Source organism: Myotis nattereri (genome assembly GCF_964212035.1).
Source record: "Myotis nattereri genome assembly, chromosome: 1".
NCBI lineage: Eukaryota > Metazoa > Chordata > Mammalia > Chiroptera > Vespertilionidae > Myotis > Myotis nattereri.
The window spans coordinates 177,123,501-177,139,215 of NC_138075.1; the positions used below are offsets into that span (position 1 = coordinate 177,123,501).

General features: G+C 37.3%; 1 protein-coding gene across 1 annotated transcript; it reads right to left on the reverse strand.

Annotated features, from left to right (window-relative positions):
* Nucleotides 1–2,344: 2,344 nt before the first annotated feature.
* THAP9 (THAP domain containing 9) lies at nucleotides 2,345–15,192 on the reverse strand. Its single transcript, XM_081090740.1, has 4 exons — nucleotides 14,046–15,192; nucleotides 11,733–12,033; nucleotides 9,570–9,720; nucleotides 2,345–5,395 (listed from the first exon to the last, which is right to left on the reverse strand). Exons 1-4 carry the CDS (start codon nucleotides 14,142–14,144, stop codon nucleotides 3,538–3,540), a joined length of 2,409 nt encoding a protein of 802 aa, XP_080946866.1. The 5' UTR covers nucleotides 14,145–15,192; the 3' UTR covers nucleotides 2,345–3,537.
* Nucleotides 15,193–15,715: the final 523 nt, after the last annotated feature.

The window sequence follows — 15,715 nt, forward strand, 5'->3', positions numbered from 1 at the left end:
TAGAGAAATAAGTCTTTTTAACAAATGTTACTGGGATATCCCTATGTGAACATCCAAACAATTTATATGGCACACCAAAATTGGATTATAATCTAAATGTGAACCCTAAAACTACAAAATATCTAGAAAACAGGAAGAAAAAAAATGTGACCTTGGGTTAAAGATTTCTTAGATATGAAACTGAGAAGAAAAAAATCAATAAATTGGACTTAACAAAATTAATGTCTGCTCTTTAAAGCACACTAAGAAATAAGAAAAGCCATAGACTAGGAAAAATATTTGCAAAACACATCTGATAGTACACTTTTGTCCAGAATATGTAATTAATGCCCAAATAGAAAATAACCGTCTCAAATGTGGGCAGATTTGAACATTTCACCTAAAATGTGGATGGGCCCAATCGGCATGGCTCAGTGGTTGAGCATCAACCTATGAACCAGGTGGTCATGGTTTGATTCCGTCATGGCACATGCCTGGGCTGCAAGGTCAGTCCCCAATATGGGGCATGCAGGAGGCAGCCAATGGATTCTCCCTCATCATTGATGTTTCTCTCTCTCCCTCTCCAATCAAAAATATATTTTAAAAATAAAATTATGTGGATGGCAAATAAGCCTACAAAAAGATGCTCATCATTATTAGCTATTAGGAAATTTAAGGCTCCAATGAAATACCACTGCACGCCCATTTCAATGGCTAATTCAAAACAAAACCAAACGCTGTGACCTAAAATTGAAGTTCTCCATAGGATGTAATAGACACTCAATAGTGTCTACTTTGTCCTGAAGAGATATATGATAAACAAACAAAATAAAAACAAAACCAAATACTGGGGCGGAAGCAGAGCAACAGGAAATTTCATACATTACTGGTTGAAATGTAAAGTGGTAGTCACTTGGCAAAAAAACAGTTCTCGCAGTTTGTTATAAAGTAAAATATATATTTACCATATGACCTACTGTATGAATAGAGGACGTTTTTATTTATCGTTCATTAGTGGGACATCATCTTTTTCACTTTTTAGCTATTGTAATGTTACTCTGAAATTTGTGTACAAGTTTTTACATGGATGTGTTTTTATTTCTCTTGGGTATATGCCTGTCAGTAGAACTGCTGGGTCATTTGGTAACTCTCTTTAACCTCTTGAAAAACTACGAGGCTGGTTTCCAGGATCTCCATTCTCATCACCAATGTATAAGGGTTCCAACTTCTCCACATTCTTGCTAACAGCCATCCTCTTTCTTATTACAGCCATCCTCGTGGGTATAAAGTGATATCTCACTGTGGTTTTGATTTGCATTTCCCAGATGGCTAATGTCCAACATATATTCTGGTGTTTATCGGCCCTTTGTATATCTCTTTTGAAAAATGTCTACTTATAGTCTTTACCCATTTTTAAAAATTGGGTTGTCATTTATCATTGTTATAAAAGTTCTTTGTATATTCTAGATACAAATCTACTAAATGATTTGTAAAAATTTTCTCCCATTCTGTGGGTTGTCTTACTTTATTGTTGTCCTCTGAAGCACAAGTTTTTAATTTTGATGAAGTCCAATTTATTTTTTGTTGATGGTGCTTTCGGTGTCATATCTAAGAAACTAACACATTAAGTTCCCGACTCTCTTCTAAGAGTTTTATAGCTTTACCTCTTACATTTAGGTTTTTGATCTATTTAGTGTTAATACTTTTGCATGATGATATACAGTTATTCCACTACTATTTGTTGAAAAGTAGGAAGAATACATTCCTGAAGAGAACGTTAGTTTTCTCCAAAGAAAAAGAGGACAAAGGTGCTGAGTAGAATTTATAAACTAACTCTAATCAAACGTGAATATTTTAAAAATTCCGTATCACACTTTCCCTATAGCAAAAGCAATTAACTGTGCTAAAGGCAGTGATAGAAATAGTATCTTCAATGTTTGTCCAATTTATCCAGCACTTAAAATAATGCAAACCACTAATTTCTAAAATAAGAATATATTAGTACATTCATCAAAGTAACTAAGACACTACAGATATGAACTAGTTTTTAATAAAAGATCAGATAGAAAGCTTAGATTTATAAAGTTGGTGACTTACAAACAGGTTTCCTTTAAATAAGGTTTATCCTGTTGAATCTAAACTGATTCTATGGCAAACAAGAACCACAATGTTCAGACTTCTCAGCAATAGTTCTTTAAATAAATTGCAGTGCAACTCTGATAACATTTCAAAACTTAAACCTTTGTTTGAGGTAGAATATAGAAAAATATCAAAATATACTACTTAGGGTACATCTCAATTAATAAAACTCAACTTTTATCCAGTAATCAATCTTTTGCAATTTTTTAGTTTTCTTATTAACTCTACTTTTTGAACATTCGCTCAATAGCAGGTTATTTTTACATACACAGGTATATGTGCTTGCTGCTGCTTTTATCCATTAAAATACTCCCATTTATGAAAGTACATATACCTACATGTTTTTCTAGTTATCTTTTCAACTCTGGGTGTGAGAAAATTGGCATTATATTTCCATCTTTGACAGTATTTAAGTTACTCCTGAATTTCTGTAAAACTTGACAATTTTTTTCATACCTATTATCTCAATTGACCATCTTTTTCCAAATTATTACTCACATGCTATAAAATTCCATTATTCATTCAACACTGAAATGTTTTATTATTTTAGCCTCCCCATAAATACAAGTAGATTTCATAAAGGCTTCTCATTTGCTGAGGAGCATTGGGCTCTTTCAATAGGAGTCAAGTAATTATCCACTCTATTATTCAAAGTACTATTTCAAAGTCCAGAGACAATGAATTGTGAAAATTACATCACCTGTGTACATCCCTAAAACTGTAATTCCCAGCTTCACTGCAGCACAAGGAACCATTTCATGGCTCAGGTGCTTACTGTCCACCTGATAAAGCCTAAGTATTTTTATTTTAGGATACCCTGGCAAAGGGACTTTGTTGTATCTGACATTTTAATTTAGCCTAAATCTAAAACCATACATTAATTTTCATATGTAAATAAAATTGTATTCAAGGTATTCTGTCAACCAAAGCTCTTTTAAGGAATGTAGTCTATTTGTAAAAGGAGTCAATGTGTTGGTGACTCCTAGTTGTTATTTTCTCATTTTTAAAGTAGATTGAATAAGTTAAAATGATGTCCAGTCACATTATTCAGTCTTACAGTACTAAATTCAAAGCCAGTACTTCTTGTGTAGTCTGCTCTTACTGCTTTGTAAGGATGGTAACTTTGAAATGCCACAAATCATACCAAAGTTCAAGCAGATTTTATAAAATATGCAAATTGTGAATTCTAATACAAACCTGTCCACTGTGCAGAATGGTCAATTTAGAAAATATGATAGGTTGAACTTGAAAATAAATGTTGACCAACCATTCTTAATATAAATTTAAATATATTTTGGGTCTCTCATTTGGCTATCCATGGTTACTTAGCAGATGCCTGAATTTATTGGTATTTAGTAAAACTTAAACATTTGCAATCCTCTAAAGATGACCAGTGTTTCCTTGACCAGTGTTTCATTTTCAATTCAAGTCTTTCTGACTGGTGTTAAAATGAGCTTTATCTTTAGCTCTCAACTTTAAGAAGCAGATTATTATATCCTTTAGTAACTTTACAAAGTGATTGGTGGCACACACTTCTCCATCAAAGAGATGCTCATCTAAATCTACAAAAAGATAACTATGTCCAGAAAGCTCACATAATATTTCCTGTTGAAGATATAATTCCCTCTGTTTAGGAAGTTGTTCATAAACTGCCATTCTTGAATGGGTTCTTACAACCTGCTCACAAATGTTTATGACTCGACATAAACTTTCTGAAGGGATATGCAAACCATTCTTCTTTTTAACACACAACAGTGACCCAATTTTAGAGGTTTTGAGATCCGATGCATACAGTGCACTGATGCAGTCCTCACAAGTTAAAAGAGTTGATAATGTATCTGCAATATAATCAGCACAAAAGGTGAGATTTCGCCTATAATCTGATAGATCTAGTAATGCCTCACTTACTGAACAATTAGACCAGTCTTGGCAAATATCCTTGTTGTGAAAAAGAGTCTTTATAATGTTGACACCATATTGACGTTGAACTGTCCAAAGGTTTAAATCTGTCCTTCGAGCAATTGAGATGTCGAGGATGCTCAGGTCACTTAGAAAAACTTCATCTTGTAATCTGTATCTGGTCTCCAAATTATGGTAAGCTTTCTCGAATGCCATGCAGGTAGGGTTAGAACTGGTTGCTAGTATTTTTCTAAGCATCTTTAGAAATAATTCCAGATGGTCTTGACTGAATTTGTAAGTAAGAAGATATGGAAAAGGCCTTACCTTTGGGAAAACATAATTTTGATAGAGCCATTTTAAGCTCTCAGCATTAAGCAAAAATCCCAGGAATCCTAGTTTTCGCTTACCTTTAATTATTTGATTATTGCTAGTATCAGATAATGTAACAAAAATCGTCTTGGCTTCAGTTAATACCTGATTAATTTTATTAAAAGTTGCAAGCATTAGAGGTCCTTTAAATCCCTTTCCATAATAGTTCCTACTATTAAAAATGTCAAAGAGATTATTAATTATGCGTACAAAGTGAATGGTACCAATACAGTTTTGAAAAGGTGGCAGGCCTAATGACAGCAAACATTCTAACGCACTGGCCACACTCTCAGTGAAGAGTTGGGCAGCTGAATTCACTTTTAGTACATGGTTTTTCAAATTTTCAAGTTTTCTTGGGATTCTTTCCATGTTTGATAATTCCTGCTCCTCTAGTGCTACTAACTCCACAAGGTGCTGCCAATGTGCTGTGCCATTACTGAACTGAATGCTTTGAAAACTCTGAAATGAATTTCTTATTAATCTAAGCAAGTGGCAAGAATCAAAGAAGTATGCAATCTGTTGACTAGAAGATGAAGGATGCTGGAATGTGTACTTCATGGTGTCTCCATCAATGTGTATCCCCAATGCTTTTGCCATCTGAACACTCTGAGCTGTAACATCAGACGTAACAGCCACAACTGTGATCCCTATGTCACTCAGTTTGCCAATAGTAAGACGAAGCAGCTGAGCTTGCAAATATCCAGATGCTCTGTTTACAAAAAAATAACCAAGAGGTGTTCTCCAATGACCACAAATACCCACTGCCATCAACAAAATAGTTTCTGAGGCAAGTGGCATTTCATCAGCATCAAGTTTTCCAAGACCAAAGTCCATAAACCCTTGCAAATGTTGACTACTGGGATCCCACTGAACCTGTTGCTTGAGAGGTACACCTTTTATTATCAGTGAACAATACTGATATAGCTGGTCTCCATTCTCTACTCTTTGTTGAAGAAAAGAAAAAATGTTGCTGTTGAAACCTGGACTGGGTTTGCGTTTGGATAACCATCTGGAAAATATAAAAATTGAAAAATATAAGATACAAATGAAGAAATTAAAAAAATTTTAAAAAGCCCTAGCCAGTTTGGCTCAGTGGATAGAGTGTCGGCCTGCAAACTGAAGGGTACAGGGTTCGATTCCGGCAGGGGCACATGCCTGGGTTGTGGGCTCAGTCCCCAGGGGGGGCATGCAGGAGGCAGCCGATCAGTGATTCTCTCTCATCATTGATATTTCTATCTCTATCCCTCTCCCTTCCTCTCTAAAATCAATAAAAATATATTTTAAAAAAAATTAAAAAGAGAGAAAATGCCGCCCGGCTGGTGTGGTTACGCATTGTTGACCCATGCCCAGGTTGTGTGCTCAATCCTCATTGGGGGTGTGCGGAAGACAGCTGATGGATACTCATCAATGTTTCTATATCTCTCCCCCTCTCCCTTGCTCTCTAAAATAAATAAATAAAAAACATACCATTTTAAAGAGAGAGAGAAAATGCCTTAAATGGTACTGAAGTAGCCTTAAAATCTCTAAAGCAGTGGATCTCAACCTGTGGGTTGCAACCCCTGTGGTGGTCGAATGACCCTTTCACAGGGGTCGCCTAAGACCATCCTGCATATCAGATATTTATATTACGATTCATAACAGTAGCAACATTACAGTTATGAAGTAGCAACGAAAATAATTTTATGGTTGGGTCACAAAATGAGGAACTGTATTTAAAGGGCCAGAAGGTTGAGAACCACTACTCTAAAGAAATAAAGCCAAGTGTAAGTAGCCAAATTCTCAAGTAAATAGAATTATCATAAAATAGTAAGATAATAGAGAAACTTAGAAACACAGAGTAGTATTTTAAGATGCAAACATACCACAAAATAATTTTTAATTTCTCATTTACTTCTTTTGAAAGTATAGAAATCAACTACTCAGTTTGTTCTAATTGATGTGTTTAGAATTTAGATCATAAACCAGTCTGACCTATACATTCAATGAAATGTATCAACGGAAAATTGTTGAAGGGGAAGGAAACATTGGGGACGTTTAGTACATCTACCTCATTTTATAGTTAGGAATCTGGGACAGAGGGAAAGGTTAAGCCTCTGGACCTATATTGTGCTGCTAGTTATGTACAAGTGAAACCCAGTTCTGTTGATGCCTTGTTCAGAGTTTTTCTCATTGCTCCTTATAGCCTCAAAAGTATACCTTTGGGGCAACTAAGGAGTCTCCAAGGTAAGTGTCCAATAGTTGGAGAATGCCTGAATTACCAGGATACAACTCCCTGATACTATGCAGCTATTAAAGATCACAACTATGTAAAAAAACAGTAATCTAAGTCCAGATAAAAGCCTATTAGAAAATTCCCTGAATGTTAACAATAATTGCTTATACATAATGTAGAGGAACAATTAATGACTTTTCCTTCCTTTCTCTAGTTTCTAAATGTTTTAGTAGTAGTATTTTAATAGTGTATATGGAGAAAAATTCTCATTCATTTTTTAAAGGGGATATAATGCACAATATGGTGATTATAATAAATAATACTGTGTTATGTATTTGAAAGTTGCAAAGAGAGTACATCTTAAAAGTTCTCATTACTACCTGGCCAGTTTGGCTAAGTGGTTGGAGCATTGGCCCATGGACCAAAGGGTTACAGGTTCCCATTCCTGGTCAAGTGTGTGTATCTGGGTTATGGGTTCCATCCCCAGCCCCGATTGGGGCACATGCAGGAGGTAAACAATCAATGTGTCTCTCTCACATCTATGTTTCTCTCTCTCTTTCTCTTTCCCTCCCTCCCTCCACTCTCTCTAAAAATCAATGGAGAAACTATCCTCAGGTGAGGATTAACCAAAAAAGAAAAAGTTCTCACCACAAGAAAAAATATGTTATGTGTGTGATGGATGTTAACTAGACTTATTGTGGTGATCATTTTACAGTATATACAAATATTGAATAAGTGTACACCTGAGAGTAATATAATTTTATGTCAATTACATCTCAATTAAAAAAAAAAAAAAAAGATGTTTTCCCAAAATGGAAAAAAAAAAAAAAGTCATGATAATTGAGGGCCTTTTTCCCACCAGGCCTCAATTTCTCCCTTCTTTAAAATGAGGGGGTTGAACTACATGGTATCTAAGAGTTTCTTCAGCTCAGAGCCCCTGTGACTGTGTTTTCAAATTGAAGCAAAAAGAAACCATGAGGCACCTTCCAGAAGAGGTAGATGGCTCCTGCCATTCCTGGCAGGTCTTTGCCCCAACTCCAGTGAATTAAATGGAGTGCTGTTTTTTAGACAGCAACTTGAGATACACTGTATTTCTTTCTTATAGCTATTCAAAATCCTAATTACCATCTAGGCATTCTTTCAATTGCACAAATATTCATCAAGGGAGCATTGTGTTCCAAGCACCGCTCAGGGCTAGGGTGTTTGGGTGTAACAAAGAACCAGATGTAGGCATCGTACTTGGGCAGTTCATAGCATAGTGTGGAATACAGTGTTATCGTACTTAAGATTCAGTTCCATATAGTGTGCAAGAGAGGTGCCTAATCCAGAATTGGGAGAATGGCAGGCCAGGCTTCTGAAAGGATGTAATACCTAGTCTGGGTCTGAAAGGTGAGGATCAATCATCAGTACTAACAGATAGGAAGACTGGACATTTCAGGCAGACAGAGAGTAAGTCCCTGAAGCAAGAAGCAAGAAATGCCTTACAACTGGAGCATGGAATGAAAGAGGGCAGAAGGGAAGTTAAGTGAGAAGCTGCAGGGCCAGGAGGAGCCACATCGCAGGAAGCTCAGTAAGCCACAGGAATGAGTTGGTCTTTAGTCGATGGGAAATGGGAGGCTTATGCAGTAGGAAAGTAACTGGTATGGGTTGAATTGTGCCCCTCAAAAAAGTTCTATTGTAATTCTAATCCCCTGTACCTCAGAATGTGACCTAATTTGGAGATAGGGTCTTTATAGCAGTAATCAAGCTAAAATGAGGTCACTCCAACATGACTGTGTCCTCATAAAAAGAGGGAATTTTGACAAAGAAACACAAATAATGGAAGATGAGGTGAAGAAACACAGAAGAAGACTACCATCTACAAGTCAAGGAGAGAGGCATGGACCAGGGGTGGGCAAACTTTTTGACTCGAGGGCCACAATGCGTTCTTAAACTGGACTGGAGGGCCGGAACAAAAGCATGGATGCAGTGTTTGTGTGAACTAATATAAATTCAAAGTAAACATCATTACATAAAAGGGTACGGTCTTTTTTTTTTTTTTAGTTTTATTCATTTCAAACGGGCCGGCCCAGGGGCAGTAGTTTGCCCACGGCTGGAATAGACCCTTAGTAGGAACTAACCCTGTAGACATCTTGATTTTGGACTTCTAGCCTCCAAAACTCTGAGACAATAAATTTGTTGTTTAAGCCAAGTAAATAAACAAGTAAAGAGGAATCAGTAAAACCGGTGACAAAAACAGTAAAAATTGAATACTAAATTTAGAAGATATTACAATACAGTCACTGTGTTATTTGCTTTACACTAAGAAAATTATAAATATATCTGTATTTCGATCACAAATCCAAAAAAATTATTTATCATAATCTGGGCTCTGGACAACCTTCATTGGCATCAACTACAGTGCTTAAGAAAAATTCAGATTTTTAAAAAATATATTTTTTATTGATTTCAGAGAGGAAGGAAGAGGGAGAGAGAGATAGAAACATCAATGATGAAAGAGAATCATGGATTGGCTGCCTCCTGCACGCCCCTTACTGGGGATCGAGCCCGCAACCCGGGCATGTGCCCTTGACCGGAATTGAACCTGTGACCCTTCAATCCGCAGGCTGATGCTTTCTCCAGTAAGCCAACCCGGCTAGGGCAAAATCCAGATTTTGGTTCTTTGCTTCAAACCAATGATATAATTCTAGAGCCACTCTAGATTTTTTAGCATAGTCACATATTAAGACTACTGAAGTGTAATAGAAATTCCAACATTTCAAGATTCAAATTCTATTACTCAGAATGTCTCTATCAATTAGAAGATGCAAAAGATGGCAGACTATGCCTTCATTTTGTTAGTGAAAATATTGATTGTGGTAATATTCAAATACCACCTAGGAAATTTTTAAAAAGAGAAAATGGACTAATAAAAGAGAGTGTGAATACTAATAGCCTTAATCTCTATAATGCAATAAAGTAATTCACTTACGTTCTCAGGATGGAAGAATGAGGCAGCTTAAGAATCTTTTTTACATAATCATAGACTTTGCTACTGCACAAATAGAGTGTACATGCAAACTGCTTCATTTCTGTGGAGTACTCAGATGTTTCACTCCAGTTGTACAATTCCCATTTAAAATCTGTTAAAATAAATTTATTTATTCTTTTTTGATGAAAACATATAGAGTAACATTTTCAGGTATAGAGCATAAAATTTTCATTTAAAATGCACTGGGCACCAAAATTCAAATATAATCACATTTTAACTGAGTTTGTTCAGAGATTAATATCCTATCTTTGAGCCTGTTGACCAACTTATCCTGTTCATCTTGAATCATTTCACTAGAAAGAGGGAAGAAAAAAGTTTCCACTTGAGTCACTATATTTAACTTCACTGACAGCCTGAGTGGAGATTTTTAGAGACACAGGGAAGCAAATAAAACAACTGGATAAAATTAAGCCTCTTGATTATGAGGAGATTTTTTGTTTTATTTTGTTCCCTGGTTACATTTATATGAGGGTAAAAATTAGTCATGAGAAACATTTCTGGGGATAGGGTACTATTTGGATTGAACAGACAATCTCTCCTACCACTGAGAAAAAACAAAACAAGCACCCCTGTTCCTGGTGGGACATCTCTTAACTACCTCTATTCCTCACTTGGAAAAACACAAACTATTCTCCTCTAGAGATACCTACTCTTCTAGAAGCAGGACATATTTCTTATTCACCAGAATGTAAATTCAAATTATCTGCTTCTTTCATCAAAGAGTAAGTTGGCAATTCTTATTTTGCCCCTCTTTAAACATTCTGGTTCACAAAGACTCGGTAGTTTTTAAAATGGACACATATATGTATTCTATGGAATATTTTAGAAAATATTTGGAGATTCATACAATTTTTAAACTCAAAAGGATTCTGCAAATTATCTAGTTCAACTCCACTGCAAAAGGACTTTAGTGATAAATTATGTAGCAGTTAAAACTGTAGCCCTGACCGGTTTGGCTCAGTGGATAGAGTGTTGGCCTGCGAACTCAAGGGTCCCGGGTTCGATTCCGGCCAAGAGCATGTACCTTGGTTGCGGGAACATCCCCAGTCGGGGGTGTGCAAGAGGCAGCTGATCGATGTTTCTCTCTTATCGATGTTTCTAACTCTCTATCCCTCTCCCTTCCTCTCTGTAAAAAATCAATAAAATATATTTTTTTAAAAATAAAAAAACTGTAAAGAATTTGAGCCTGGCTGGTGTGGCTAAGTGGTTGACCAATCAACCTATGAACCAGGAGGCCGCAGTTACATTCCTGGTCAGAGCACATGCCCAGGTTTCTGGGCTCATTCCCCAGGGTGGGGATGGCGGGTAGGGGATGGGGTGCAGGAGGCAGCTGATTGATGATTCACTCTCATCATTGATGTTTTTATCTCTCTCTCCCTCTCCCTTCCTCTCGGAAATCAGTAAGAGTATCTTTTTATCTTTTTATTTTATTTTATTTTTTTAAATATATTTTATTGATTTTTTTACAGAGAGGAAGGGAGAGAGATAGAGAGTTAGAAACATCGATGGGAGAGAAACATCGATCAGCTGCCTCCTGCACATCTCCCACTGGGGATGTGCCCGCAACCCAGGTACATGCCCTTGACCGGAATCGAACCTGGGACCCCTCAGTCTGCAGGCCGACGCTCTATCCACTGAGCCAAACCGGTTTCGGCAAGAGTATCTTTTTAAAAACTGAAGAATTTGAGGTAGGGGAACAAAGGGGGGAAATGGAGGGCATCTGTAATACTTTCAACAACAAAAATAAATTTTAAAAAAGAATTTGAGGTAACATGGGTAAATATTATTATAAAAAGTGAAAAGTACACTATCTGGTATAAACCATCTGATCTCAACTCTGGGAAACAGGATTAACTGTTATTTTTATCATTTATATACTTCTTTGCTTTTCTTATAATAAACATATAACTTTTAAAATTGGAAAACCATAAGAGGATTTTGGCGATTACTTTTCGTTCTTCTTGCTTATGCTATGGAGATTTTTCACTTCTCAGCCAAAAAGCATGTTTTCATAAGCAATAGCAAAGTAAATACAGGTACTTAAGATATTTCAGAAAAGTTAAGAGCTCTTTTGCAAATATTACAGGTCATTGGGGAGCATACCTGAAAACTGTGCTCGTAGCAGACATTCTGTTTCTTCAGAAAGCAGTCTCTCTTCTACCAGTGTGTCAATTAATCGTAAACCCTCTCTCTTCTTGGTCATCCTGTAGTTTTTGACAGGAACAAGTCTTTTTTTGGCCAATGGTAGCATCTGTTGCACTTCAGCCAGTTTCTCTGCTACTGTCAAAGGTCTCTTCAAACTGTAGTTATGGTCCTCAGTAGCAACCTCTTCAGAATCATCAGGAAGTGGCTCTTTTAGGATTTTCTGTCTTGCTTTACCGTTATTATGTACACCTTGAAGAACCTATGACAGAAATAGAAAATTACGATTATTTTAGAAATTATCACACAGAAGATTATCTATAAAAATACCACTGAACACAAAGCACTCACCTGGTTGCTGTGGAGTCAGTTATGAAAGAGAGGTCACAATCTCTGATTTTTTAAAAATGTACAGTCTGTAGGACAATGTAAACAGGGTTTCTTTTTTTTGCATCTATATAGAAATAGTAATATGATGCTGAAACTTTCTGAAATGATTAAAGTAACTAGAGAAAGATGGTAATTTGTGCATAGATATGAGTTTTGAGTAGTTCTCTGAAGGAGCAATAACATGGCTTAATGGAGGGGACAGGGCAGTTACTTGTGCAAAAAGGAAGGCATAGTGGACAGAGCCTGAGCGTTAGAATTAAGACTAACCAGTGTTTGAATTCCAGCTCCCTCACTTGTTAGTTGTCACCTAATCTCTACAATCCCTCATCTCCTCATTTGTTTTGAGGATACAAGAATGTATGTAAATCTCCTAGTACAATGCCTAACTATTGTAGGTCTTAATAAATAGTAACTATTTTTGATTTTGCACAAAAGCATGAAAGCAAGTCAATTTACTGTGGGTAAGTTTAAGTATATGTGGTTCAAAATGATAGTTCAAAGCAATTAGAAATACACAGATCGGTTAAATAGGAAGCTTTGGAACTTATGAGTTTCGAGTTAACAGCATCTACTATTCTTTTGAATAGGGGAATAAGAAAAAACACCACCAAAAGAAGTAGACTCCATTGAATAAGAGGAAGGTAAGAGTAGTAGCAACAGACTAAAACAGTTAGATGACTATGCAGTCTGTATAGTGACTGAGCCATGTACAAGAGTGTGGCTAAGGGGTCCAAGGATAAAATAAAAACAATCAGCCTGGCCAGTGTGGCTCAGTGGTTGAGCATCGACTTTTGAACCAATACTGGTGACTGAGTCATAGAAAGTCTTCTATTTCTGTACTAGAAGCCCGGTGTACGAATTCGTGCACCCATGGAGTCCCTCGGCCTGGCCTGTGGGATGGGGCCAAAATCAGCTCTCCAACATCCCCCAAGGGGTCTCGGATTGTGAGAGGGCACCGGTCAGGCTGAGGGACCCCACTGGTGCACGATCGGGGCTGGGTAGGGACCAAGGGAGGGCTCCAGGGTGTGTTCCCCCTGTTTCGCTCAGTCCCAATCAGCCAGACCCCAGGAGCAAGCTAACCTACTGGTCAAAGCATCTGACCCTGGTGGTCAGTGCACGTCATAGCGAGCAGTTGAGCGGCCTTAACATATCATTAGCATATTATGCTTTGATTGATTGAACAGACAACCGGACAACCAGACAATTAGCACATTAGGCTTTTATTATATAGGATATCCCTCTATGTCAACACTAATAATTAGGTACATCTTTCATCAAAACCAGTAACATTCCTGGGAGGAGCCAAAAAAGGGGGGCAATTTCTAAGTATTATGAAAACTGCCACATATGGGCCCAGCTGGCATGGCTCAATGGTTGAGCATCGACCTATGAACCAGGAGGTCATAGTTCAATTCCAAGTTGGGGCACATGCCTAGGTTGCCGGCTCAATCCCCAATGTGGGGCTGATTCTCTCTCATCATTCATGTTTCTAACTCTCTCTCCCTCTCCCTTCTTCTCTGAAATAAAAAAAATACATTTTTTAAAAAACTGTTACATACGTAAAAGCCTGAATTCTATGTCCAGGCTTGTTTATGCCTGAGTTGATTTTTGTGATCAATTTAGTAACCTCTATGTTATCTACACACATGACCTGCATTTATATACCTTACTTTTTATAAAGCTCCAAAAGCAGTATTACTAGTATTATAGATTTAAATATAAACAAAACACTAATTTTCTAAGCATTTAAAATTTATTATTGGATTTTACGATGTAGGGTGTTGTTGTTTTTTTAATCTTTGCAGATTTTAGCTATAATGTAAGCTATCTTGATTTTTAAAGGCTCAGTAAAATTTAGTTTTGTTTATGCATAGATTTAAGTACCTTGTATAGAGAAACAGAAGGCACAGCTCCTTTTTTCAGCATTCTTCTTAAGCCATATGACTCAAAGTCACTTTCCAGAAAATGTTTGGAACATAGCATAGCACTTGGTCCTGGGATCCAAATCTTTTTGCTTATGGGGTCCACACGATTAACAGCCCTGATCCATTTTGAGCGCAGTATGGTATCAGTTGGAAATCTATAGCAATCATATTAAAGTTCTATTAACATGAAAATGTTATAGTAACGATACATACAGCAGACATAAACCCATCTATTTTAACTGCTTTATATAACCATTAAGTCCAGTTCAAGTTAATTTACTTAATCTGATTTCATTTTTCAAAATTATTTGGTATTTCTTTTTTCTTTTTTTTTATTGCTTAAAGTATTACAAAGGGTATTACAGATGTGTCCCCGCCACCCCGCCCTTGAAAATCCCCAGGCCTCCCCTACCCCCATTATTTGGTATTTCTGAATCCAGAAGTACAATAGTGATCCTGTCTTCCAATTTGTATGGGGGCAATCCCTATATTAAATATCCTACCACATTTTGTCTTTACTGCCTACACTGAACAGAATCAGCTCAAATTTAATGTGTTTTCCTTTTCTGGCAATTTTTCCCCCATGGCGATTTTAAACCAGGTCCACAAATTCTTTGTACTCTTCCAAGAGGTGAAGCCTAATTGCCCTCCCCTTGCGTGTGGGCTGGAGTTAGTGATTTGCTTCTAAGGAATACAAAGAGCTGACGTGATGGTGGGCAATGAAACTGGATCTTAAGGGCACCGAGGCTTCCTCCTTACTCTACTGAATGGTTTTTCTCCAAGTGGAAGTTACCTGCCATGTGATAAACAGCCTTATGAGCTCCACTTGGTAAGAAACTGGCCTCCAGCCGAAGGACCTGTGAGTGAGCCTTGTTGAAAAAAAGCCCCTTCGGCCTCAGTCAAGCCTTATCCCATCTTTCCTTTTTATGATGTATTTTCATTGATTTCAGAGAGGAAGGGAGAGGGAAAGATAGAAACATCAGTGATGAGAATCACAATCGGCTGTCTCCTGCACGCCCCTCATGAATTCTAGCCTGAAACCCCTGCATGTGCCCTGACCAGAAATAGAACCTCCACTTCCGGGTTCATGTGCCAACGACTCAACCACTGGGCACACTGCCCCGCAAGCCTTCAATCTTAGGAGACACCCTGTAACACCCAGCTAATCCACTCCTGAATTTTTAAAAAATCTTTGCTGTTGAGAGTATTACAGATGTCCCTTTTCTTTTAACCCAACGCCCTCCTCCACCCCATTTCTGCCCCACCCCAGGCATTCACCTAGTGCAGTGATGGCGAACCTATGACATGCGTGTCAGAGGTGACACGCGAACTCATTTTTTTGGTTGATTTTTCTTTGTTAAATGGCATTTAAACATATAAAATAAATATCAAAAATATAAGTCTTTGTTTTACTATGGTTGCAAAGATCAAAAAATTTCTAATGTGACACGGCACCAGAGTTAAGTTAGGGTTTTTCAAAATGCTGACACGCTGTGCTCAAAAGGTTCGCCATCACTGACCTAGTGTGTGTGTCCACAGGTAATGCATATAAGATTTTTGGTTAATCTCTTCCTGCCCCACTCTGAGATTCCTCAGTCTGTCCCATGCCCCTAATCTTATCTTCATCAG

What these genes read in the sequence shown, in the direction of transcription:
- THAP9 (XM_081090740.1), bottom strand. Translation starts at nt 14,144, where the DNA reads ATGCTATGTTCCAAACATTTTCTGGAAAGTGACTTTGAGTCATATGGC. An exon ending in CTTCTGTTTCTCTATACAAG is followed by an intron (nt 12,034 to 14,045) that starts GTACTTAAATCT and finishes TTTCTGTCATAG; the next exon opens with GTTCTTCAAGGTGTACATAA. An exon ending in CATTCTTCCATCCTGAGAAC is followed by an intron (nt 5,396 to 9,569) that starts GTAAGTGAATTA and finishes TATATTTTCCAG; the next exon opens with ATGGTTATCCAAACGCAAAC.